Source organism: Pteropus vampyrus, unplaced genomic scaffold (genome assembly GCF_000151845.1).
Source record: "Pteropus vampyrus isolate Shadow unplaced genomic scaffold, Pvam_2.0 Scaffold150, whole genome shotgun sequence".
NCBI classification, from domain to species: Eukaryota; Metazoa; Chordata; class Mammalia; order Chiroptera; family Pteropodidae; genus Pteropus; species Pteropus vampyrus.
The window spans coordinates 3265842-3292226 of NW_011888931.1; the positions used below are offsets into that span (position 1 = coordinate 3265842).

A 26385-nucleotide genomic window follows, 5' to 3' on the forward strand; every position below is an offset into this window, starting at 1 on the left:
TTATGAGATAATGGATGCTATTTAAATTTATAGCAGTCATTTCACAACATATGAAAGTCAAACCATTATGCTGTACACTTTAAACTTATACAATGATATATAGCAATTAAACTGGGAACAATTTTTTTAGACCTTTTAACACTTCCATCTGAAGTTATGAAACTTGCTTTTGTTAGCATGACTTTAATTTTCTTTTTTTAAAAAATGAAATTATGGCACCCCCTGCTGATTTTGAAAGGAATTGCTGAATAGTAATATCCGGGTATGGTTAAGAGAATGTATCAATGTATAATTGAGACTTTCTCGTCACTCATATATGATGGACCTTTTTGTTCACACTGTTTCTTATTAGGCAATGTGATGACAGACATGCAGTTAAGCCCATCTTTGAAGCAGGTAGAGGAACTAGAGTGAGCAAATATACAGGTATAAAATAATATGGTGTTTTCAGAGATCTGCAGGTACTGTTATAGAAAATTTGAGGAGAATGTGCTGTGATTTTTGCTATGAAAGAAACTGGAGAGGATGGAGGGCGTGTGCGATTTTAAGATATTTTAACTTTACCATGAGAGTGCTGTTGAGTCATCTGATAACTTTGTTTAAAGTAGTAATGCAATCATTTAACTTAGAAAGACAATACTGTGCAGGAGGGCTTGGAGGTGGGGACAGACCAATTTGAGGGTCATTGCATTTGCTAAGTGGGCTGATTAGGATCCTAGAGAGACACATAGCTCTGAGGTAGGAGAGGCCGGGAGACCTAGAAGTTCTTTTTTAAAACTAAAAAAAAAAGTAGAACAGTACAGTAAATACCCATATGCCCACTTTAGACCCAACAATTGGTAACATTTGCTGTATATGCTTCCTACCTACCTACTTACCTACCAATCTACTGAAGTGTTTTAGAGTAAATTATAGATATAATTGCTCTCCCTCCTTAATTACCTCAGCAAGCATCTCTACAAAATAAAGACACCTGGGGAGAAACATTCAGGGAGATAAAAGTAGGAAAGTTAGGATTCAGGGGAGAGGGGTAAACATAATGGTTTCTTTTATATCCAGTAAGAGAATACACAAAAACACAAAGGCTTGGTTTACTGTTATTAATTTGTGGTTACACAGTATTTTCCTCCTCTCCTCTGAGACTTTCAAGAGATAGATATATGGTAAATGCTATTACATTTTAAATAGAAACTTTAAAAAACGTAGAATATGTTTTTAACCAGAAAAAAAAAGTCAAATACACACAATAGTTGAAGAAAATAGTGTTCCTGGCTGAGGCAGTGGGCTTCTTCACTGGAAGAGAGACAGGTGATTACAGAGGAGCTGGCCAGCTTTCTGCCAAAAGGAGGAAGAAGGGCCAGGCCTTTGGATCATGCTAAAGGCCCAAATTGGCAGGAGTTTGTGTGAGAAAGCAGGTGTGCACCAAAATTAACTCAAAATGGATTAAAGACCTGAATATAAGACCTGAAACAAAATGCATTGAAGGAAACATAAGAACTAAACTCAAAGACCTCGGACTTAAAGAGAATTTTATGAATTTGACCTCAAAGGCAAGGGAAGTAAAAGCTAAAGTAAATGAATGGGACTACATCAAACTAAAAAGCTTCTGCACAGCAAAAGAAACTGTCAACAAGGTAAAGAGATGACCATCCGAATGGGAAAATATATTTGCAAGCAACGCCTCCGATAAGGGTCTAATATCCAAAATATACAAAGAACTCATACAACTCAATAACAACAAAAAAAACAAATGATCCGATCAAAAAATGGGCAGAGGACCTGAACAGACACTTCTCCCTAGAGGATATACAAATGGCCAACAAATATACAAAAAGATACTCAACATCGCTAGCTATTAGGGAAATGTAAATCAAAACTACAATGACATACCATCTCATACCTGTTAGAATAGCCATAATCAACAGTACAAGTAATAACAAATGTTGGAGAGAATGTGGAGAAAAAGGAACCCTCATACACTGCTGATGGGGCTGCAAACTGTTACAGCCACTATGGAAAACAGTATGGAAGTTCCTTACAAAACTAAGAATTGATCTACCATATGATCCAGCAAGCCCTCTACTGAGTATTTACCCTCAAATACTTGAAAACTCATATCCGAAAAGATATTTGCACACTGATGTTCATGGCAGCATTATTCACAGTGGCCAGGACATGGAAGCAACCCAAGTGTCCTACAGTAGATGATTGGATAAAGAAGCTATGGTACATATATATGAAGGAATATTATTCAGCCGTAAGAAGGGATGAAATACTGCCATTTGTGACAACATAGATGGACCTTGAATAATCATGCTAAGCGAAATAAGCCAGACTGAAAAAAGTTGAAAACCACATGATAGGTATAAACCTAAAAGCAACAGATGAACAGGACAAACAGAGACTTACGGACATGGACAATATAATAGTGGTTACCAGGGGGCAGAAAGTTGGTAGATGGGGTAAAGGGAGTCAAATATGAGGTGACAGAAAGAAATCTAACTATGGGAGGTGAACACAATGTAAATATATATACGCCTTGCTGTTAAAATGTAGAGGTGAAACTTACTGGATTTCATTAACCAATGTCATCAAATAAATAAAACAAAAAAAGCAAGTATACAACTAGCACAAGTATGATCCAACCCATGGGTGATGGAGAGAGTGAGTAGCAGGCAAGTGAACTGGCACTAGTATGATCTACTTACCACAGGAGTGAAGGGTGGTGATGGGGAGAGCAGGAAGCCAGAAATGCCAACAGGCCCTGGATGTAGATGCTGACCCTTTAATATCTTTTAATTAGGAGGAAATTTGTTTAGTGTACGTTTGGTCTAATAAGTATTTTACATTAAGATCAATGAGATGAGCAACTCTTCCTCTTTTGGGCTGGAGAACTAGGAAGGGGGTAGACAGAGGCATAAACTATCTTGTATAATACCATAGCTAAAATTGGTAGAGATTCCAGTGTTCATTCATTCGTTCATTCAACAGATACGGATGGAGCTGCTTGTTATTATGGCAAACACTATTCTAAGACAGTAAGAATTCCAACAGTGAGCAACACAGACAAAAGTCCCTGCCCTTCAGTGACTTATATTCGAGTAGGAAAGATAGTACACAAGATAAATGATACGCATGTCTCATATTAGATTATGCTAAGCACTAAAAAGAAACATTGAGAGTGAAGGTGTGTGGAGATTTTAGAAAGGGAGGCCAAGGGACTCTATTAAGATGCCAGTTGAGGAAAGACCTGTGAAACTTGAACCACTTTAGCTGTGTTGATGTGCAGTGTGCGTCATTTGCCATTTCTTGTGTGGGCCTGTCTTCTCTCAAGAATGTATGAATATGAAGTGACTTACAGCTGGCTTCCATATGGTCTTTAATTTTTTTCCTTTACTGCATACACTGTTTTTTTATTTTTAAAGTCAGATTCCTCCTCTAACCCTAAGATTTCTTGACAAAAATTAATTAATCATAGAGGGAGTTTCTCTTTATCATATTGTATCTTTCCAGAGTGTGTTAGTATAAGACATTGTGTCTAAAAGTACACTAAAAGGCTTTGCGAAGTTCTGTGAAACGTTCTTTTGTATAAACGTTTCTCATGGTTTTTGAACGATGACTGGCATGTTACTTTCCTTGGCAACTTAATTTTTGTTCCATCTTCACATGAAACTTTGGAAATGTTAACTTTTCCCTTTTCCATTCATTTGTTTCAGTCGGGGAACAAAAATACTTCTCAGAGCTAGGATATGCAAATTAAAAATTTCAAAATATAGTCAATAGCTTTTGGCAGTTAATATTAATGAAGTTTAAGTGTTGGCATAGTTGAAGAAAATAACATTAAAGGTATGTGAACAATGAAACACTCTTAAAGTTGCCCTTAAGTGACTTCAAATATGAGATTCTTTACTATTTAATACATGAAGGGCTGATTTTCTTTTAGTTAATATAGGATTCACTATTTTTATGTATAATATAACATTAGGTCTTGAATTGTTCTTTAAGGGGCTTATTCCCTTTTGATTTCAGCTTTTGAAATCGTTAAAGTAGATGAATATGTTAGAATCTAGGCAACATAAACACAAGCTCCCATGCAAAAAAGTGAGGCTTTCCCCTTACAGTGTAAAGACAGACAGCCATGGATGAAAACTTAACAGTGTAAAGTTGTTTGTGCCATAAATGAACAGTGCTTTTAGGTTGCATATTTTCTTTTATCACTATCTGTGATAGCTTTAAAAATATATATGTAAATATTCATTAACAACCATTGTGTATTGTGTTTAGTTTACGTCTTTAGTGCTGTCCTTAATGAGAAAATACAGTTAACTTTGGCATTGTGATATAATTAACATTATACAAACGAGAATTGATTTTTGAAAGCTTATTTCTTGCTAGGTAGGTTGTAGGGCCTGAGAAACTGACAAAATTGGACAATTTGCATGATTTCTGTTGTCTAGTCAACGAATACATGAAATCATGTTTATAAATATCCAGATTCATTGAAGATGTTTTTAGCAAGCTATGTTTTTAGGAATTATTGTGTTGAACCACACAATATTAATTCGTACCTAGTAAATAACACTGTAAATACTTAGAGTAAGTGATTTATAGTATTTAAAAATTATACATTGACTTTTGCAAATGATCATTGTATCAGTCAAGGTGGTCTCAGTTGTGCTTCAGTAGCAAATGATTCCAACAACAGAAATTTTGTTGGGTAGCAACATTGTCTAACCACAAATCGAAAATTTCCAAAATAAATGAGTATTATTAAATCCACCACGTTATATTCTTTGGTTTAACAATGGGTTGTCATTCATAATTGGTAGTGATGGTTAAAACCATTTATTATATCCCAAATTCATAGCATAATTTGCTGGTATTAGTACTTCCCCTCTTACAAAATGTTTATTTGTGAGTCTAAATACAATAGTGATTTGTGTGTCTCATACTTGAGTTCCAAGACAGCCATACACGCCCTCCTATGAAGACTGGCTTCTATTTGCAACTGTTGCTTAAACCAGTTTGCCTGTTGCTAGAATTAAACTTTCCTGTCTCTGACGATAATCTCTAGATTATTGGGCAACTATTCTGGCAATTTGAGTAATTTTATTTCTTCCTTAGTCTGTCTTCAAGTGTTTGCACTCATTGAAATTCATTGTGGTAAAAAGCACATGACATAAAATGTACCATATTAACCATTTGAAATTCAGTAGTCTTAAGTATATTCGCATTGTCATGCAACAGGTCTTCAGAACCTATGGAGACCTGTTGCATGACAATGCGAATATACTTAAGACTACTGAAACTCTGTAGTCAATAAACAACTTCTCATTTCTCCCTCCTCTTAGTCCCTGGCAACAACCATTCTGTTTTCTGTCTCTATGAGTTTGGTTACTTTAGGTACCTCATGTAAGTGGAATCACAGTATTTTTTTTTGTGTCTGGCTTACTTCACTTAGCATAATGTGTCAAAGTTCATCCATGCTGTAGGGTGCGACAGGGTTTCCTTCTTTTTGAAGGCGAATAATATTCCATATACACACATACATACATACATACGTATAATATACATACACATACATACACACACCACATTTTGTTTATTCATCTGTTTGAGCATTTGATTTGCTTTTAACTCTTGGTTATTGTGAATAATGCTGCAATGAACATGGATTTGCAGATATATCTTAGAGACCCTGCTTTCAATTCTTTTGGAATTATTCCCAGAAGTGCAATTGCCGTGGAGTTATATGGTAATTCTGTTCTTAATTTTTTGAGGAACCTCTGTACTGTTTTCCAGAGTGGCTGCACTGTTGTAAATTTTCACCAACAGTGCACAGGGTTCCAATTTCTCCACATCCTCACCAGCAGTTGTTATTTTCTGTTATATGGATACTAAACCATCATAATGGGTGTGAGATGATATCTCATTTAGATTTATACTTTTCCTAATGATTAATGATATTGAGAATCTTTTCATATGCTTGTTGGCATGTGTTTTTTTGAGAAATGTCTCATTAAGTCGTTTCTTCATTTTGTATTCATTTTTTGTTGTCGAGTTGTAGGAACTCATGTATTCTAGATATTAACTCCTTATAAGATATGTGATTTGAAAATATCCCTTCTTTAGGTTGTCTTTTTACTTTGTTGATTGTTTCCTTCGTTTTGCAGATTTCAAGTTTTATATAGTCCCATTTGTCTATTTTTACTTCTGCGTCCTGTGCTTTTGGTGTCATATTCAAGAAATTATGACCAAATAGTGTCATGAAGCTTTCCCTTATGTTTTCTTTTAGGAGTTTTACAGTTTTAGGTCCTATGTTTAAGTCTATTTTGTATTAATTTTTGTGTACGGTGTATGGTAAGGGTCCAACATAGTTCTTTTGCATGTGGATAGCCAGTTTTTCCCATACCAATTGTTGAAGAGACTGTCCTCATTGAGTAGTTTTGGCATCTTGGTTGAAGATCATTTGACCATGTGCCTGAGGGTTTTTTCCTTGGGCTCACTTTTCTGTACCATTGGTCTGTTTGTTTTTATGCAAAATCACACTGTTTTCATTACTGTAGCTTTGTAATGTGTTTTGAAATCAGAGTGCAAGGCCTCCAGCCTTTTTCTTTATTTTTAAGGTCGTTTTAGATTTTCAGGGTCCCTTGAGATTTTATATAAATTGTAGGGTAGTTTTTCTATTTCTGCAAAAAATGTCCCTGAGATTTTTGACAAGGATTGCATTGCATCTGTAGATTGCTTTGGGTAGTAGGGATGTTTTCACAATTTTAAATCTTTCAGTTTGTGAATACAGGGTATATTTTTATTTATTTGTGTCTTTTAAAATTTCAGCAGTGTTTTATAGTTTTTCAGTATATAGGTCTTTCACCTCCTTGGTTGAATGTATTCCCAAGTGCCTATTCTTTTTGATGTTATCGTGCATGTGATTGTTTCCTTAATTTCCTTTTTGGATTATTCATTGTTTAAGTATAGAAACTTAATTGATTTTTGTGTGTTGATTTTTGTATCCCGCTATTTTGCAGAATTGGTTTAGTGTCCTAATAACTTTTATTGGTGTCATATCTTTAGGGTTTTCTACATAGAAGATCATGTAATGTCATCTGTGAACAGAGATTATTTTACTTCTTTCTTCCCAGTTTGGATACTTTTTATTTCTCTTTCTTGCCTAATTGCATTAGCTATGACTTCTAGTGCATTGAATAGAAATGGCAAGAGTGGGCATCATTGCTGTGTTCCTCATCTTATTTCAGTCTTTTACCATTGAGTATAATGCTAGCTGTGGGCTTTTCATATATGGCCTTTATTATGTTAAGATAATTTCCTTCTATTCTTAGTTTATTGTTTTAATCATGAAAGATATTGAATTTAGTCAGATGCTTTTTTTTAATGAATTGAGATGATCACTTGGTTTCGTTTTTTATTTGGCTAGTGTGGTACATCACATTGATCAACTTTCACATGTTGAACCATCCATGCATTCCAGGGATAAATCCCACTTGGTAATGGTATATAATCCTTTTAATGTGCTGTTGAATTTGGTTTGATAGTATATTTTGATGATTTTTGAATTAATATTTATCAGGGATGTTGGTCTACAGTTTTCTTATGGTCTTTTTGTTTGGCTTTGGCATAAGGGTAATGCTAGCCTCATAGAAGGAGCTTAGTAGTATTACATACTCTTTGATTTTGGGGAAAAATTTGAGGAGGTTTGGTGTTAGTTTTTTAAATGTTCAGTAGAATTCTCCAGTGAAGCCATCTGAGCTTTATTTTGCTGGGAATTTTTTGATTACTGTTTTAATTTCTTTATTAGTTATTAGTCTTCTTAGATTTTTAAATTTTGTCATGATTCTGTCTTGTGTGTTTCTAGGATTTATCCATTTATTCTGGGTTATCCAAGTTATTGGTATAAAATTGTTAATAGTCTGTCGTAATCTTTGTTATTTTTGTGACATCAGTTGTAATGTCTCTTTTTTTCATTTCTGATTTTAGTTATTTGAGTCTTTTTTTTTTTTTCTTTGTCTAGCTAAAGCTTTGTCAATTTTGTCAGTCTTTTGGAAAAACTAACTCTTGGTTTCCTTAACTTTTTTTCTGTTCTCTATTGCATTTATCTCTGCTCTAATCTTTATTATTTCCTTCCTCTTCTAACTTTGTTCTTTTCCAGTTCCTTAAGTTGTAAAGTTGAATCGATTTTAGATTTTTCTTCTTTTTTAATGTAAGTGTTCACAGCTTCACTGCATCCCATAAGATTTGATATGTTGTATTTTTTCATTTTCATATGTCTCAAAATATTTTCTAATTTAAAATATTGTGATTTCCACTTTGGCTCATTGGTTGTTTAAGAATATGTTGCTTACTTTTCACACATTTGTGGATTTTTATCTTTCTGTTTTTGATTTCTAGTTTCATTCCATGAGAGGCTTTATTGCTAAAGGTCTATACCTTTGTTAACTCTGTTAAAATTTAATAAATTTAACTCTTTAATAAATACTTATTCTATTTTTATACATGTTAATTTGTAAAGGGAGTGATCCATAGTTTAATAAGACTTGCTGTGTTGGATGATTTATTTTTAGGCTTCTCATGAAATTTCGAAATTGCTAACTATGATTTATGGTTAATGCTATGGTGGCATTTCGTTCATAGTGATTCAGTAGAGTTAGAATTATGTTCTTGAGCTCCTGACATAATTTACTATAATTGTATAGAACATAGAGGAGCAGTATCCTTGGACAGCTTGCAAGGTGTGACCATAGGTTTTGGAAGTATCTGTGCCTATTATAAAGGTATGACTTTGTAGATGTGGTCCAGTTCTAAGTGTCTGAAATCAGTGGATTGAAGGCTGAAATAGTTTTTTCCAAACCTACCTAAGTTTTTGGGTCTATGAAAGAAGGCACTCTATCAGGTGACTGCAGAGCAAGCTAGAGGATATGGATACGAAATGGGCAGTTTTCTTATTTGTAAATAAAGAGAATCAAATAAAACAGGGATATTAAGGGGAGCTAAGATGTGAGCATCTGTTGTGTTCCCAGTGCTTTAGATGTGTAGTTTGATTTAGCCGTTAAAAACAAGTAAATGATTCATAGATATTAATTCCATTTGACAGCTGGGAAAACTGAATGTGAAAGGTTAAATGATAGAGTTAAGAGGTAGCATTGTGTAGTGTGGTCACCAATGTAGGTATTAGCTTCTTACGTGCTGACCTTAGCATTCTTTCAAACTGTGGGCTTTAGGGCAAGTTGCTTAAAATCGAGTTTCCTCATCTGTTAAGATGATGATAATGGTGCTTACATTATAGGATCATCATGAGAATTAAATGAAATAATGCATGTTGAGTCTGAGAAATTGTGTGTACTCAGTGTTGTCCGTCACTAACATTTATATATGTGTGTGTGTGTGTTATATATACATATATATAATACATATATATTTTAAATTATTTTATTTGGTTTCCCAAGGTCTTATACCCTGTACGTTGTGCATATAGTAAGCGGTAGAAACAAGAGACTGGTCTGTCTCCCAGCAAAGCCTGTATTCTTTTCATTACAGGACCTCTTAAAAGTTTGCTAGATTAGAGGAAGTGAGAAATAGAGTGATGAAAATGAGGTTGAAAAGTGTTAATAAAAGCTGTCATCTGTCGATTGGCTACTCTAGGTTAGGTGTTTTACTTCTGTCATTGCATTTAGTCTCATTTCATTAAACAGCCTGGCCAAGTTTGCCAAGTCAGTGAGGCAGAGCTGGTCTGTCTCATTTCAAAATCTGTGCTTTTTTTTATTAGGCAGTGCTGTCTCCCCATAAGTAAAATAATGAGGTTACTCTGACCTTGAAGGAAAGGAGAGCTTTTGGAAGACTGGAGTTGGCCACATATAGAAGTACTTCTGAATAGGGCTGTTACGCAGTTTAGGGACGTATGATGATAGGGTTCCATACTCAAGGAAATCTAGTGGGGGTGGGGGAGTGCATAAGTAAGCCCAACAAACACATAAAATTACATCGATGTATCTTAATTATAAAAAATGGCTACAAGATTGTTTTTTCCAATAGAGAGGACTTAAGAGAATGCTGGTGGAATGCTGGGATGGATCTGAAATTAAGAATTAGTCAAGAAAAGTATAAAAGTATAATAAAGTTATTATTCTCCCCTGCCCCCAACAATTAGAGGAAATATACAGTAAAAAAAAAAAAAAAAGTGGTTCATTGATGGTTAATGGTGTAATCTTGAAGAATATCCAACACTTTTTAGTAGTGGGTGTTAGAAAATAAATATAAGGGAAAAAAAGGCCATTGTCAGAGAAGAAACATCCTACTGTGAAGAGATGGCAGAGGTGCCCAGCACTAGAAACACTGCTGGTTTCATACGAGGACTGTCTGAGAAAAAATACCGGGGTCCTGGTGTACTAGTTGTGGTAGATGGTTGGGGTAGTCTGAGATGAGGCCATTGCTTGTGAGTGCTAGTTCATTCATTACACCTGTGCTTCCAGACAAGGAGCAAGTGAGTGAGTGACTGTGGCAGCGTGTGCTGTCCCACCGAGAGCCCTGACCAGGGCAGGCCGTCACACGCTCCTGGCCACGGGGCTGCTTTTGGGCGAGAGCTCCGGACTCCTGGTGGGCTTGCCTAGCAGCCTTAAACCCTGGGTGTGTTAGTCTGGGCATTATAAAGCGGCATTTCTCTCGTTTCCTCTTTTAAGTCTTTAAAGTTTTATAGGATTTTTTTCAATGGGATATTTTTTTCTGTGGCTTTGGTATTTTCCACAAATGGAAAGGAGATATGTGACTTTTGTATTACATAATAACTGAACCTTGCTGAGTTTGTAAAATGTGGGATGTTTTCATCATTCATAATTTTTCCCTTTTGCTTGAAATCTAGGATTTTTTCATGTGCGTTTTCGGTTGTATAAAGCATATCTTTTTACATAAAATGTCCTAATGGGTTGCCAGTCGTAAGCATATTTTTGATTTTCCATGTATAGTGACAGATTCTGATTCTTGGACTAGACAAAATTGAAATGTGATTTTGTTTATTAATTAGGAACTACATAGTTTAAATTACATATCTACTATTTTGCATACATTCCTGCATAATAAAAAATAGAAAACATTTTAACTTACTGTCTTTGAATATTTAAATAATAACCAATAGAAATATTACTGGGAAGCATGCTAGTTTTACATCCTGAAGTCACGAGTAGATAAGGAGTAATGGTGGTGAGCACACCTCATCCTTTACCTGTGTCTGGAAATAAAGTGTTAGGGGAGCACAGTCATGCCCACTCATTTTTGTATTGTCTGCATTGAGACAGAGACCATGTGGACCACAGAGCCTGAAACGTTCATTATCTGCCTTTTGCAGAAAATGTTTTCCCACCCTTGGCATAGAATTGTAGTTTTCAGCTTTTGGAGTCGGGTCTCTGGACATTATTGAATACTCCAAAGAATTTTGAGGATTATATTGATATTAGAAATTAAAACTGGGAAATTAAAAAAGTTTCAATTCCTTTAAATATACTATTAAACTTATTACATGTTAACATAAATAATATTTTTATGAAAAATAACTTTTTCCCCAAAACATGGATTTTCTGTAACGCTTGGCTTAATAGAAGACAGTTATATTCTCATTTCTGTGTATTCTTTCAATTTGTTGCTATATGTTGTGGTTGAAGGATACGAAAGAAGTCAAGCCTCATGCAGATCTGCAGTTGGAAAAGGGAGGACTATTTTAATAGCCTGTTCAATTAATCGTAGGTATTTTTTGATACAACACCAAAACTTGTTGCATGATTGTTTCTTAAAGGGAGTTGCAATTGGAATCTGAAAATTTCAATAAATTTATCATATTGAAGCTTTAAAATACATCAGTCTAGCTTGTACTTTGAATGAATCTTTTATTCATGGATAATTTTCTAATATGCATTGATAGTTTTGAAAATACTGGTTTACTGTCCACATGTTGACACAGTATAAAAGAAATCACATTTATTAATATCGCTACTGACTTCTCTGATGATCCTTTGGGAGGCCAGTGGAACTATGCAAAGTGGCGACTGGGTTCCAGCATATTTGCATTTCTCGGTTAACACTGTACCTTACAAAGTGAGGACAGCCTCTAATGGATGCAAGTTTTCTAAAATTCTGGGTTTTGCTTGAAAGTTTGTTTTAACATCAGCAACACATGCTGTCAGTTTTCTTTGAAGTCCCAGACTCACTCTATTAATTTGCAAGAAAATGTTTACCAAATACTCAAGCCCGATTAATCCGAATAGCCTGAATAATTTGTCTTTCAGTTACTGGTTTCAAGTAAAAATGGCGTTACATGAAAAAATGACTTTCAGTTTACAGAAACCCTCACAAGTGCTTTTCTTGAAGCCAGCCATTACTTCATTTACTGTAGCAGCACTTTCTCTGTAACTTCCCATTTCATCACACAGAATATTAAAAAGATGGATACTTGTCAGTTAATGATTAATTTTTACTGCTTCATTAGTGAACTTTTTTCCTTTATTTTTTTTTAAGGGAGGAATGATTTCTATTTGGTACCAGTGGTTTTGCCCACCATTGCCCATCATTGGTGCAAATGTGGATGCAGTGTGAAAGGCAAATAATATTTTGATTTTTATAAAAAGTGAAAATTAATATATTCTTAAAATATTGATATAATTAATATTAATTAATGTAACTAATACGTTAATTACTATTAAAGTATTAAAATATTTTTATGAAAATAATTTGACCTCGTGCACCTCTCTCAGAAGGTTTTGGAATCTACTGGGGTCTGCAGACCACACTTTCAGAAATGCTGGTGTAAATACCATTTTAAATAAGCAGATTTATGCCACTTAGCTATATGTTGCCTCCTTTATTTTCTTACTGTTATCATTTATGAAGGTTTGAATGTTAACAGATACCAGTTTGCCGCTTGCATTTGCTCATATAACCAGTGAATCTTTTTAGCTTTTTAAAAATCTTTGATGTTAGATTTGCAAAAATCGAGCTTTAAAAATTTTTTTATATTAGATTTATAAAGGTTTACTCTTGTTTGTGTTATTCCATTGCTCTGTTAGATTTTGAAAGTGTCACTTTAGAGTATTTGTCTATGGAGAAGTAATCTACGGTTGGATCTGGGTATAGTCATGGTTGCCTGAAATGATAGAATGTTCATATGATCATTAAATACTTGTGATGACAATGAAAAATTTGAATATTCTTGAATACTTCCCCTAACTTGAGGGGAAATCTCTTTGCAAATGGCGTCCAGTACTTTCTTTTTTGTTCATCTGCATTAATTTTATGGGTGTGTGTAATATAAATAATTGATTTATAATGAGAAATATATATTTGGTCTTCCTCTTTTTTTTTTTTTTTTTTTCCTCACAGAGCTCCTAAAATCTTTGGAATTACCTAAGTGTCAAGAGTGATAAAGGTGGCTCGTTCAGTCACACCTGAGTTTATGTTAGTGAGGTGGCTTTTGGAAAGCCTGTAAGACTGCAGGCTGGTTGCCAGGGGATCCACCTTGAGCAGAGGGTTGAAACTTGCAGTCCTACTCCTGGTGGAGACAGGTTGGAGGTTGAGTCAGTCACTAATGGCCGGTGATTTACTCAATCATGTCTGTGTAAAGAAGTCTCCATAGAAATCCAAAAGGACAGGGTTCAGAGGGCTGCTGGGTTGGTGAACATGTGGCGGTGTGGGGAGAGGACATGAAAGCTTCGTGCCCCTTTCCACATACCTTGCCCTATATATCTCTTCTATCCGTCTGTACCTGAGTGCATTCTTTTATAATAAACCAATAATCTTGTAAGTAAATGTTTTCTTGAGTCCTTTGAGCTGCTCTAGCATATTAATCAAAGCCTGGGAGGGAGTTGTGGGAGCCTCTGATTTATAGTTAATTGATCAGAAGCACAGGTGACACCCTGGACTTTCGATTGACATGTGAAGGTGGAGGAGAAGTCCTGTAGGATTGAGCCTTTAACCTGTGGGATTGTGTCAGAATTAGATTAAATTGTAGGCACTCGCTGATGTTGTAGAATTGTTTGATGTGTGAAAACCACATCTGGCATCAGAAGTGAAGTTGTATTGAAGTGAGTATTGGGAGTAGAGGAGACACACAAGAAGAGTGTGCGTTTCTTTAATAGTGTGTATATACATTTTTTTTTGCAGATGGCTATTTCACTGGGTGCAATTAAGACAATTCTTTATTGAAAACTCACTTTGCTACAAACACTTGCATTTATGCGATTGACCACTAGATGTCACAAGTGCCGCGGGAGCCCTAAGGGTTATCCGGGGCTGGTAGAAATTGGACATTGTAAGCTCGTAGACCTTCACATATTTCAGTGTTTCCACATGATAGATGCCAAATGAACCTGATACAGTGTGATATATAGAAGCAAGGTACAACTGGAATAATGAAATTTCAAAAATAAGCCTTTTTAAAGGATGGTTGTAATAGTTCTATTGGGTATTGTAAATGCTTCAGGTGCATTTGATACCACTGTTATGTTCCTGGCATTTGGGGCTCTCTCTTTTTTATAGAAAGATGTATTGAACTTCAATTTAAGAATATTCGGTAATCCCTCTCAGGACATACTGTAACAGCTGGTATTTTTGTGTTGTAGTAAATCGATTCCATACAACAGTCAGTAATAATTATGGCGGGATTCTGACAAATTCCAAAGCATTTTCAATAAATTTAGCCAAAGAAAATAACATGATTACTACAAAAATTTAGTTCAGTTTGAAAGTTAAACCCTGCTTCGTTCCACAAAATATTGAGCATTTTAGTGGTTGGGATTTTATCAAACCTCTTATTTCTTATTAATATATTTGTTCTGAGAAGATAATTACTTTGTACCATATACTTCTTAAATAATATGACTTTGGAAAAATTTAACCTGAGTGTTCATTATGAAATAAAAAATGAGAAATGCTAAGGCCTTTCATGTATGGCATATATGTATGTACGTATATATGGTAGCAATATCAACTCAGAAATGTTGTAATGTGGAATGTAAGGTTGTCCTAGTATTAATAGAGTGATATTAGCATAAGTTTGCTCATATGGTGTCTATGGTTTATAAAAGTGAAACACTGTAGCTTTTTTAAGTTTGTAGAAAATGGGAGTTTGCATGGTATGTATATTTCTGTAGTTAGTCTATATACCATGCAAATTATTACGATTTTTCTCATAGAATAAAAAGTTTATAAATTCCATACACACATATAATAACTACCTACCCACATACGTACATATCTATTGTCCTAATGGTAGAAATGTGTATATACTTCACAAATTCCTCTTCTATTTTTTTCAGCAGCCATATAAAAGTCTATTTATTGACTGTTTCTTTTTAAATTATGTGTGGTCTATTTTTGAATTTCTTTGTGTTTGAATTTAGGAGCACTTTTATGAAGTTGAATCTGAATCCTGATTGTTAGAATAATTTATAAAAGCAAAGCAAAGTTGCCTTTTTAAATTATTGGGGAAAACAACTTCAGAGATGACCATTAATGAAACTTTGCTTTGTCTTTTTCTCTTATTTTTATTTTTTAGCGTAGTGATTTATATTTTCATTTGGTGCTTAAAATGACTGCTCTCATATTTTTAATTAACACTCCTCTCTGTGTGGATTTCTACTTGAACTTTGTCTACCTTTGTAATAATACAAAATTCAAGACATTGCACCAGATAGACTATCTTAGACAGTCTATCTGATGGTGAATTTTTTCATACTAACATTCACTTTGATAATTAAAAAGCTAATTTAGAAGGCTTTAATAGAATCTTACAATTTGGACTTTTTCAAGTGAAATTTGGCAAGCCCATTTTTCTTCTGTAATATGAATCATGGATTTAAAGGCTTTAATAATCGAATCGAGGCAGTTTTTCAAGTGTTTACAATATCTGTTTTTCTTGTTAATGTATGTTAAAATACGCTTTTAAATTACTGAATTTGCTTTATAGAGGACTAGGGAAAATGCATTAAAAACAAACTTAAACACATTGTGTGGTTCTTCTGATTTCTAAAAAATATAAATGTAGTGTATTTTCCGTTATTAGGCAGCAGTGGTCCAAATTTAAACCACATGGCCTTGTAGGTGTCAGGCCAGTATAAATTTTAATCTTGCTACTTTCTTTTATGTTTGCATTTTATAATCTCATTACCTGAATTAAACAACTCCATTCTTAACAGCCAACATTTATTGTTTGCCTGCCATGTGCCAAAAGCTGTGTTGTACGCCTTAGTGTATTTAATTATCAGACAATTCTAAATTGTTATCTCCATTTGCATATAAAGAGATTAAAGCTTAATAAGATTAAATAACTTGTTCCAGATCACAGAGCTAGCAGGAATTGAGATTAGGCCAAACTCTAGAGTCTCTTGCTTTTAGCTACTCTACAGAAGTACCCTTCTTGCTTATTTTGGGATGATTGTTAGTTAAAATAGTCATCGAAAAAAAAATTTTTTTTCTGCTATTTTCCAAAATACATCAAAACTTAGTTTTTACTAAAAGAATTTACTTTTGTATATTAGCTTGGATTGCTAGGTTTCATTTAGATTATTGACACTGAGATCTATAATAGCATCTTGCTTCATTTCTAGTATTTCGAGGTTATTAACAGTTTTCAGTTAGAGAGCTTTGAAGTTGTCATGTTAGGATGAGCTATTTTTTAAAATTACAATTAGTCATAAGTTAACAATTTATAGAGTCTCTGTTCTACATTAGAAATATGACTTAGAATTATAATAGGGGAATTTTAGAATGACGTTGGCTTACAAATCTTCTTTAAATTCTCCATCTATGCATTCAACAGTCCTCAAACCAATGGTAAAAATCTTTAAGGAAGCCTTGAAACATCCATGAAGAGCTTTCATGTTTTTAAGTAGAAACATCACATCAAAATTAAAAACTCTCACACTTAATATTTACATGTAGTATGTAGAAAAAATTCTGAAGAATTACGATCTCTCTGGAGTGTGTTGGAATAAGAATTAGTTACAGAATATTGTAATTTAGCAGTCTTCCTTATTATCATGTTTAAAATGTGCCTTTTCTTTGTAGAAACGGCCTGTGTGATAATACTTGGTTGACAGAGTGGCTGCAGGCCGTTGAGCTGGAATTCCCTGCGGCTTTTCTGAGCAGAGTGTTTGGAGTGCGGTGTCCAGACTGCAGCCTGCATCATGCCAGCTTTGTCAACAGGATCTGGTAGTGACACAGGTATGTGACCCCAAGAAGGGCACTTTTCTTTCATCCTTACTTAAATCTTCTTGTTCACAGTGAAAAACAACATTGCTTTAAACAGGTGCAAACAGGTCATGCTTGTTTTTTCTGTAACCAACAGGAGGGGTATAAAATCAATACACCCTTCTGTGATAGAAGTTAAGGAAGGGCATTGATTGACAGCTGCTTCCTCCAGGTAGTGGCGGCTTGTGCTGATTGATGCTCTTGTACTGTTGGGCCTTTTGGAATAATGTTATGAATAATGTTATGCATTTAGATTTCTTTAAGAAATAGTACGTATTTTAAACATACAGAAAAGCGTGGCAAACGCAGTAGTTCTCCCTTACCTGTGGGGGACACATTCCAAGACTCTCAGTGGATGCCTGAAACCACAGATGGTACCAAATCCTATATGTACTGTGTTCTTTCCTGTACATACATACCTACGGTAAAGTTTAATTTACAAATCAGGCATGGTAAGAGACGAACAACAATAATAACAAAATAGAACGATTATAACAATATGCTGTAATAAAAGTTATACGAATGTAGCATTGTTAAGTAAAATAAGGGTGACTTGAACACCAGCACTGCAAGACTGTGACGATCAGTCTGATGACAGGTGGCTACTCAGTGACTCATGGGCAGGGAGCATCTAGAGACGCTGGACAGAGGGAGGAGTCATGTCCCAAGCAGGATGGAGCGGGATGGCCTGAGATTTTATCACCACTCAGAATGGTGCGCCATTTAAAACTTAACGAATTGCTTATTTTTGGAATTTTTCATTCAATATTTTCAGGCCGTTGTTGACAGTGGAAACTGAAACCACGGGCAAGGGGGCCTACTGTGCCGCGATGCTCACACGAACCTTCACTCAGCTTTCATGACAGATAGGAACTTTGTGCCATACTTGCCTCAGACTTTTCACTTTTTTTCTTCTTTAAGAAATAAAGCATTATCTCTACCCCATTCTTTCACTTTCTTTCTTCCTGTCACCAGGGGTCAAAACTATTCTGAAGTTGATACACGTTATTAAGGAATTCAGTGAAAACAGATGTATTTCACCTTATCATTCATTGTAAGACTTAGCGACACTTAGAATAAAGATTTCCAAAAAAGCACGTATGTGTGCGTGAAACCCACGTCTTCTGACCGGATTCAGGAAGTGAGGTGGGCATAGTTACTGCCCCTCTGAAGTCCTATTCTTGGGTTCCCCAGAATCAGCACTTTAAAAAATGCACATTCCTGGATCCTAGGACTAGTAAAACAGAATGTGAGTGGGTTTGGGGAGCTACACCATTCCTTTTTAAGATCCTTCAAGAGAAGCGGTGACATAGAGTATGATTAAAGAGGAAGTTCTGTGTGTTGCACTGACCATACTGAATTTGGTTCTGTTAATACCGTTCTTAACTAGCTGACATAGCTGTCTCACACTGGATAGTCACTGGCATCGCGAGTTTTAAAAAGCCAAATCACAGATTTGATTTTGTGTTGTATTGTTACCATTGGCATTTTCATTTGCAGTATTACAAATACCACTCTTTGCTATTTAAAGCATACTCACGCTTACATTTTGGCAAGTTTTGTCTCATCTTTATCCATCAAGAATGATTTTTTTTAACTATGATTTACACTGAGGATTAGTTTTTCTTAGGAAGTAATTTTGATTTTTAAATTACATAAAAATCTTTTTTATCAAGGCATTAAGTTGGAAGCCAGCTCCTTGGAAAAACTTTTCTTCTTTTTAGTTTTTATATAGTCCCACACTGTGTTGTACTATATAAAATGAATGAGTTAACTTTCCATAGTGGTTTGGGAAATTATAGATAAAATTTATTTGAATCATAAATTTACTGCAGTTGTGTAATGAATTTAAGTTTATGCCTTGGTTTTCATCAAAAAATGCCTTAGTTTAATTGGATGCAAAACAGTGTTGCTTACATCTAACCTGGGGAATGATTAAAAATGGAGTATTTATAGTTTATAAGGCAGTTTAGGTGTCAGTCATAAAAAATAGTGTAGGCTATTTAGAATTTGAAAAAGACTTTTCCACACATAGCTGGCTCACTTGGCTTAAATCTAAAATGCCTATGTGACTCACACTTGGCTTTGTGATATTTTTTGACCTGTATGTCCCAGCAAGTTTTGAGTCAGGCAGAGGAGACATGCCTGTTTCAAGAGTCACTGTATGAAGGGAAGTCTCAAAGTATGGTATACCGATCAGATGCTTACTACGGTTCCCTCACAGTTCATTGTAGACCAGGTACTATTTACCAGTCAGGGGTCACGTGTACCGTAAGCAGTGTTGCTTAGCAACGTTGTTGCTGTTGTTTCTTTATCAGGTCTCCAGGGGAACAGAGTTAGTGAGCATCACTGACGAACAGATGATCCATCATGTGGCAGGAAAACAGTACCCGACTAACAGCAGCTACAATGCACACAATACTCAATGTGGAAAAATACTTTTTTTAAAAATTAAGTTTATTGGGGTGAGGTTGGTTAATAAAATTACATAGGTTTTAAGTGTACAATTCTGTAATACATCATCTGTATATATTGCATTGTGTTTTTACCACCTAAAGTCAAATCTCCTTCCATTACCATATATTTGACCCCCTTTACCCTTCTCTACCTTCCTCCGTCCTTCCTTCCCTCTGGTGACCACTAAACCGTTGTCTGTGTCCATGAATTTTTGTTCGTTTGTTTGACTTGTTCGTTTGTTGCTTTCAGTTTTATATTCTACATGTGAGTGAAATCATGTGGTTCTTGACTTTTTCTATCTGACTTATTTCGCTTAGCATGATTATCTCAAGAACCATTCATGTTACAAATGGCAGTTTTTAATCTTTTTTTTTGAACAGCCGAGTGATATTCCATTGTGTGTGTATGTGTGTATGTGTGTGTGTGTGTATGTATGTATGTGTATCTCTCTCTCTCACATTTATCCAGTCATCTACTGAAGGACTCTTTGGTTGTTTCAGTGTCTTGGCCACTGTGACTAAGAAGCAACCAACTGAATGGGAGAAGATATTTGCAAACAATACTTCTGATAAGGGGCTAATATCCAAAATGTATAAAGAACTCATACAACTCAACAGCAACAAAAAATTCAATTAAAAAATAGGTAGAGGATCTGAACAGACATTTCTTCCAAGAAGACCTATAAATGCTAACAGACTTATGAAAAGATGCTCAACTTCACTAGGGATTAGGGAAGTGCAAATCCAAGCCACAATGAGAAAGCACCTCACACCTGTTAGAATGGCACTCTTCAGCAGGACAAGTAATAACAAATTTTGGAGAAGTTGTAGGAAAAAAGGAACCCTCATACACTGCAGGTGGGAATGTAAATCGATACAGCCGCTATGGAAAGCAGTATGGAGGGTCCTCAAAAAATTAAGAATAGAATTACCATATGACCCAGCAATCACTATTCTATGTATCTACCCCTCAAATTTGAAAACATCTGTAAAGGAAAATACTTTCAATGTAAAATTTCACCAATTCTCTCTCTTCTTTCTACTTATTTCACTAAGAAAGACAAGTTTTAATTACACAGGGAATACATAAAAAGCATTCTCATTGTTAAAGATGCCTAGATAAAAAAGGAAAGGAATCCTTACTACCTACCCTTCTTCTCCCTCAGGCTCATTTTCCGTCTCATTTTGAGGGACATCCTTCAACAGTTTTCTGTACATTATTCACCTGCATACATACATAGATGTGCATACATAGTATATTGTTTTGTCTTTATTTTTAAATCGCAGATTCTATCATACTTTATGGATTATTCTATAACTTTCCTTCTATACCAAATAATGTATCTCGAAGAGGTATTTCATGGCCTGTCTGTATCTGTCTCTACATACATGAGCATATCTGCCCCATTCTTTTAAACTAGCACATTGTTTTCCATAATATCACAATTTAGCGAACCGGGCTACTGTCAATGAAAATGCTGGTTTTGCTCCTTTTGTAATATTTTGAGAGAAAAGGTGTGTACATTAAGTGGATGTTGCCAAATTGTTTTCCAGAGTGGTTAAACCGCTTAATCCATGGACAATGTGTTAGAGATCTTTCTCCTTACATTCTTGCCAATATTCTGTATTATCAGTTTTCATAATTTTTTTTTTACCTATCTGATGGGGGAAAACATGGTATCTTAGGTGTTAAATGTGCATTTCTACTGATATTGGGCATATTTCTATTTGTTTAATGGCCACTTATTCCTCTGTGAATTGTCTACACATATCCTTTCCCCACGTTTCTATTGGTTTATTATTGTCTTATTTATTTGCAGATTTTTCTATTGGTATTTTGTATATTAATCCTTTGAACACCATTTCTTGTGGCCAGTCATTTGTCCTTTTCTTTCTTCCTTAATTAGTATCGTTTCTTTTATGGAAGTTAAAGACTTTTATGTAGACAAATTAATCTTTTCTGTATAGTTAATGCTTTTTCTCTTTTGCTTAAGATGGCCTTTCCTTTCATGAAGATATTCTCCAAGATTTTCTTTTAATAATTTAAAAATTTGGATTTACACATTTGGAATTTTAGTTCAACTAATTTAGAGGTGAAGTGAAACAATAATCTTAATTTCCTACATCAAGAATCACATATTTAAAAGCACATCTTTTTGACATTAATTTGTAATATTACCTCTGTCATATACCAGCATTACATGTGTTCTGGGTTTTCTTTCTTGGCTGTTGAGATTTGTTGATTTTTTTAAAAAAAATTTAATAAACTTTATATTTTTAGAGTAATTTTAGATTTATGGAATGATTATGTAGATAATACAGAGAGTTTCAATATACCTTATACCTTGTTTCCTGGATCATTAACATCTTAGTTTGCTACATTCAGTTAATGAATCAACACTGATACATTATTATTAACTAAAATCTATACTTTGAGATTATCTTAGTCTTCCCCTAACATCTTTTTGTTTTGTTCCAAGATTTTATATTGTATTTAGTTATCATTGTCTCATTAGGCTCCTGTTGGCTGTGACGTTTTCTCAGACTTTTCTTGTTTTTGATGACTTTGACAGTTTCTAGAAGTCCTGGTCAGGTGTGTTGTAGGATTCCTCTTTACTGGAATTGTCTGATGTAAAGTTCCATTGTCATACCATATTAGGGTACGTACTATCAACTTGTTTTATGACTGCTGATGTCGATCACCTGGCCAAGTTTTTCTTCTGTAAAGTCACTCTCTCTTCCTACGCTTTCCATACTGCCCTCTTTGGATGGAGGTCTCTGCGTGTGCCCACACTAACAGAGTAGGGTGTTATGCTCCCCCACCCCCTTTTTACGGTAAAGTATCTGTATAAATTATTTCGCATTCTTTGTTTCTTCTCTCTCATTTATTAATTTATTCGGTCATTTATTCATATCTATGTGGACTCATGGATATTTATTCATACTTTGGGTTGTAATCCAATACTACTTTACTTTGTTTCAGCTTTGGCCATTGGGAGCTCTTTCGGTTGGCTGCTTGGGCTTGTTTGTTTTTAGCAGTTCCTTATTTTTTGGCACTCTAAGATGCTCTAGGATCATCTTATAGCGCCCGAGTCCTAGAATCTGCCATTTTTCTAAAGAGCTCTAGTTCCTTTTACTGGGGAATGAGATTAGGACCCAAGTCCTGGGTGATAGGTTTACATACTGCTACTGGAGTATTGATTTTTCTTGGCCCTCTCATCTGACAGGGCAAAGAAATACATATATGTATTTCTAACCAGTGTGTGTGTATAGACACATATAGAAACATTTCTGTGCTCAATCATCTGTAACTAAATTAAGCTACATTCTAATTCTTGCTGAAGTCTAATCCATTAGCAAATTGATCGTTCTAGCTGCCTTCCCTTGCTTATGTATAAATTCCTACTCCAACAGTGAGAGACTTGGCCACCACCATTGACCATCTATTTTCTTAATTATTCGGTTCCTGCGTACATGTGTAACAGCATCAGGTTATTAACCTATTCCTCCATGGAAAACAACTTTTATCAGAGTCGATCTTACTTTTATTCCTGTCATAATTCCATTCTTTTTTCTTTTTAATCTTATGGAATCATTCCTATCCTGCATAGTACCTATGTGATTTTAGTCTTATAACTTTATGATTTTTATAAACATTGTATGTGAAATATATATACAGAAATGCACATAAAACTTTTATAATGCGGTTTTTTCTTTTTTAAAGCATTTAATCTTATTACGAGTTTCAAGTATACAGTACATTGGTTAGACATTTATATAGTCAATAAAACAATCCCTCCTATTACTGTATCCTCCATCTGGCTCTCCACCTAGCCATTACATTGCTGCTGACTGCTTTCCCTGTGCCGTGCTCCCCATCCCTGTGACCATCTATCAACTACTAATTTGTACTTCTTTAACACTTAACCCATTTCTCTCATCTCCCGCAACCCCCTCCCTTCTGGCCGGCACCAGATTGTCCTCTGTATTTGTGTATAATACAGTTTTAAAAGTGGTTATAATGCCAACATCTATGCAACCACCATCTTGATCAAGAAATCTAACACTCTAAAAGAAGCCTGTGTATTTCTTCTCATTCACAATCTTCTTAATCTCCTTAGAGGTGGACAATAAAAAAAAAAAATTTCTATCTCACACTACATAAACCTGGTTTCTGATTTATGTAGCCATCCTTAGGCAATATGGTTTAATTTTGACTGTTAAATTTTATAAGTAGAATTACACTATATGGACTTTTTAAAGGATGGTAACTATTTAATTTGAATGAGAAAACAAATTATAAATAAAGTGGATGCATAAATATTACAAAATCCAGGAGAGGAGCATAAATTTTTATTTATGAGTTGCCTGACACACCTCTGTGTTTTCTATATTTTTTGGCTATCTACTTTCAATTGCCTCTTCATATGATTTTGTAACATTTTGTTTAAGAGAAAGGTAATCGAATCTAAATTCTTGTATTTTTCCTTTACTCTCACACACAGTGCTTCTGACACCAGATGTGTGTCCCCCCCACCGACACCAGGCAATTCTCTGTGACATCAGGTGTCTTACGATTCAATTCTGAAACTAACTGGGTTTAGCGCAGATCCCAGCGTAAGGGCCCAGTCCCACACGACTCCCCTGACCACGACAGATGCCAGTTGCCAGTAATAGGTCCCCAGGTTACCCACAACTTTTGTCTGACTTGGCTACAAATCAGAGGTTTCTGTGAGCCTTCTTAGATTTGATCATTTGCCAGAACAGCTCACAGAACTCAGGGAAACACTTATGTACGTTTACCAGCTTATTATATAAGAAAGGATATAATAGAGGATACAGGTAATTAACCAGATGAAGAGATACATAGGGTAAGGTCTAGAAGGGTCCCAGGAGCTTCTTTCCCTGTGGAGTTGGGGTATGCCACCCTCTTGGCACGTAGATGTGTTTACCACCCTGGGAACTCAACTGATTCCCATGCCATTGGGATTTTGATGGAATTCCTCACATAGGCATTTTTGATTATTATTGTTTTATTTATTTATTTTTTATTATGGTGACATTGGTTAATGAAAATAATTGGTTATTAACTCAATCTCCAGCACGTCTCCCCCTCCCAAAGGATGTGGGGGGTGGGATGGAAAGTTCCAAGCTGCTAATCATGGCTTGACCTTTTCAGGGACCAGCCCCAATCCTGCAGCTATCCAGGAGCCCACCAGGAGTTGCCTCATTAGGACAAAAGACACTGCTGTCACCCAGGATATTACAAGAGTTTAGGAGTTCTGAGGGCAGAAAGATAAAAACTTTGGATACAAATAGCATTGAACTTCATGCAGAAATGCTAATACATTTTACTTTGTGTGATTCCCAATAAAAAGAAAAATAATATGTGGTGCATTATTAAATATATTCCTGACAGAAGAGAATTTCCATTTTGACTTGGCGCAAATGAGAGTAGATTCTTCTTACATATTTTACAACTCTAGTGATTGGTAGAAGTTTTACAAATTAGCTTCTGACTCAAACTACTCTTACTTCCAATGCTGGTTGCTATAGAACACGGTCGTATATTGATACATCCTCTGGGCCTTCATCTTTGTGTCATGAACCCAACCAAAGCAGCATGGTGGGCTGTTGGAGTAATCCTCAAAATTTTTTCCCCCTAGGATGGCTAATGATAATTTAAATATATACAACAGTTATGAGCTGTGTAACTCTATTCCACTATACAACTGTATTTCTCAAGTTAAATTTATCTTCCATGCAACTCAGCCTTAATTAGCGCCCCCAAATGCCACCAGCTTTTATGCCTCCTTTTGTGACTTTTTTTTAGTCGAGATGGTATGACAGCCTATGCTGTGTTTAGGTATGGTTTGTTCAGTTTTCATTGTTGTGTAATATTCAGTTGTAAAACTGTAAAGAAAGAGTTATGAACGACTTTTTCTCCATTCCACTGTTGATTGTCATTTGGATTGTATCTAGTGTTTTGGTATTTACGAGTGGTTTTGTTAAGGACATTCTGTCCTGTATCTCAGTACACATAAACATGTATTTCTATAGATGACATACTTAGAAGTCAAATTGTTGGATCCGAGAGTACAAGTGTCTTCAACTTTAGAAGAGAATGTCAATTTCTTTTCCAGAGAATTTGTACTAATTTAATTTACAATGCCTTTTATAGTATGGAAGAGATCCTCTTGCTCCGTATCCTCACTGTTGCTTGCTATTGTTAGGCTTTAAAAATTTTGCCATTCACTCTGGTAGATGTATAGTGATAGTTCATTGTAGTTTTAATTTGCATTTCTTGGTTATTAATGAGGTTGAATACCTTTTCATTTTTGGTCATTTAGGTTTTCTCTTTTGTGAAGTACCAATTAAGTCTTTCACTTATTTTTCTATTGTATTGTCTTATGTGCAGGACATTTTTTATTTTCTAGATTCCAGGACTTTGTCAGTTTTGTTATATGTGTTAAAACTGTCTTACTCTGTGTTTTCTCTTCTCATTCTTTGTGCTGGCCTCCCTTATTCTATGTGCAGAAGTTATACATGTCAATGTAGTTGAACACCATTTTTCTTTGTGGTTAACGTTTTCTGTATTTTATTTATGAAATAATTGACATGGTTACAGAGTTATTCCTTTTTTATTTCCATTTTGCTTTTAATCCTCTGGAAGAGATTTTTGTAT

The 26385-nt window shown here is 35.1% G+C and overlaps 1 protein-coding gene across 1 annotated transcript in view; it reads left to right on the top strand.

The window, feature by feature from the left end:
• Positions 1–26385, top strand: part of MPP7 (membrane palmitoylated protein 7) — a 234541-nt gene that overhangs the window by 43311 nt on the left and 164845 nt on the right. Inside the window, exon 2 of the mRNA XM_023536171.1 lies at positions 17062–17217. Within this exon, the coding sequence (XP_023391939.1) occupies positions 17181–17217 (37 nt within the window). The 5' untranslated portion in view covers positions 17062–17180. The remainder of the gene's footprint in view (positions 1–17061; positions 17218–26385) is intronic.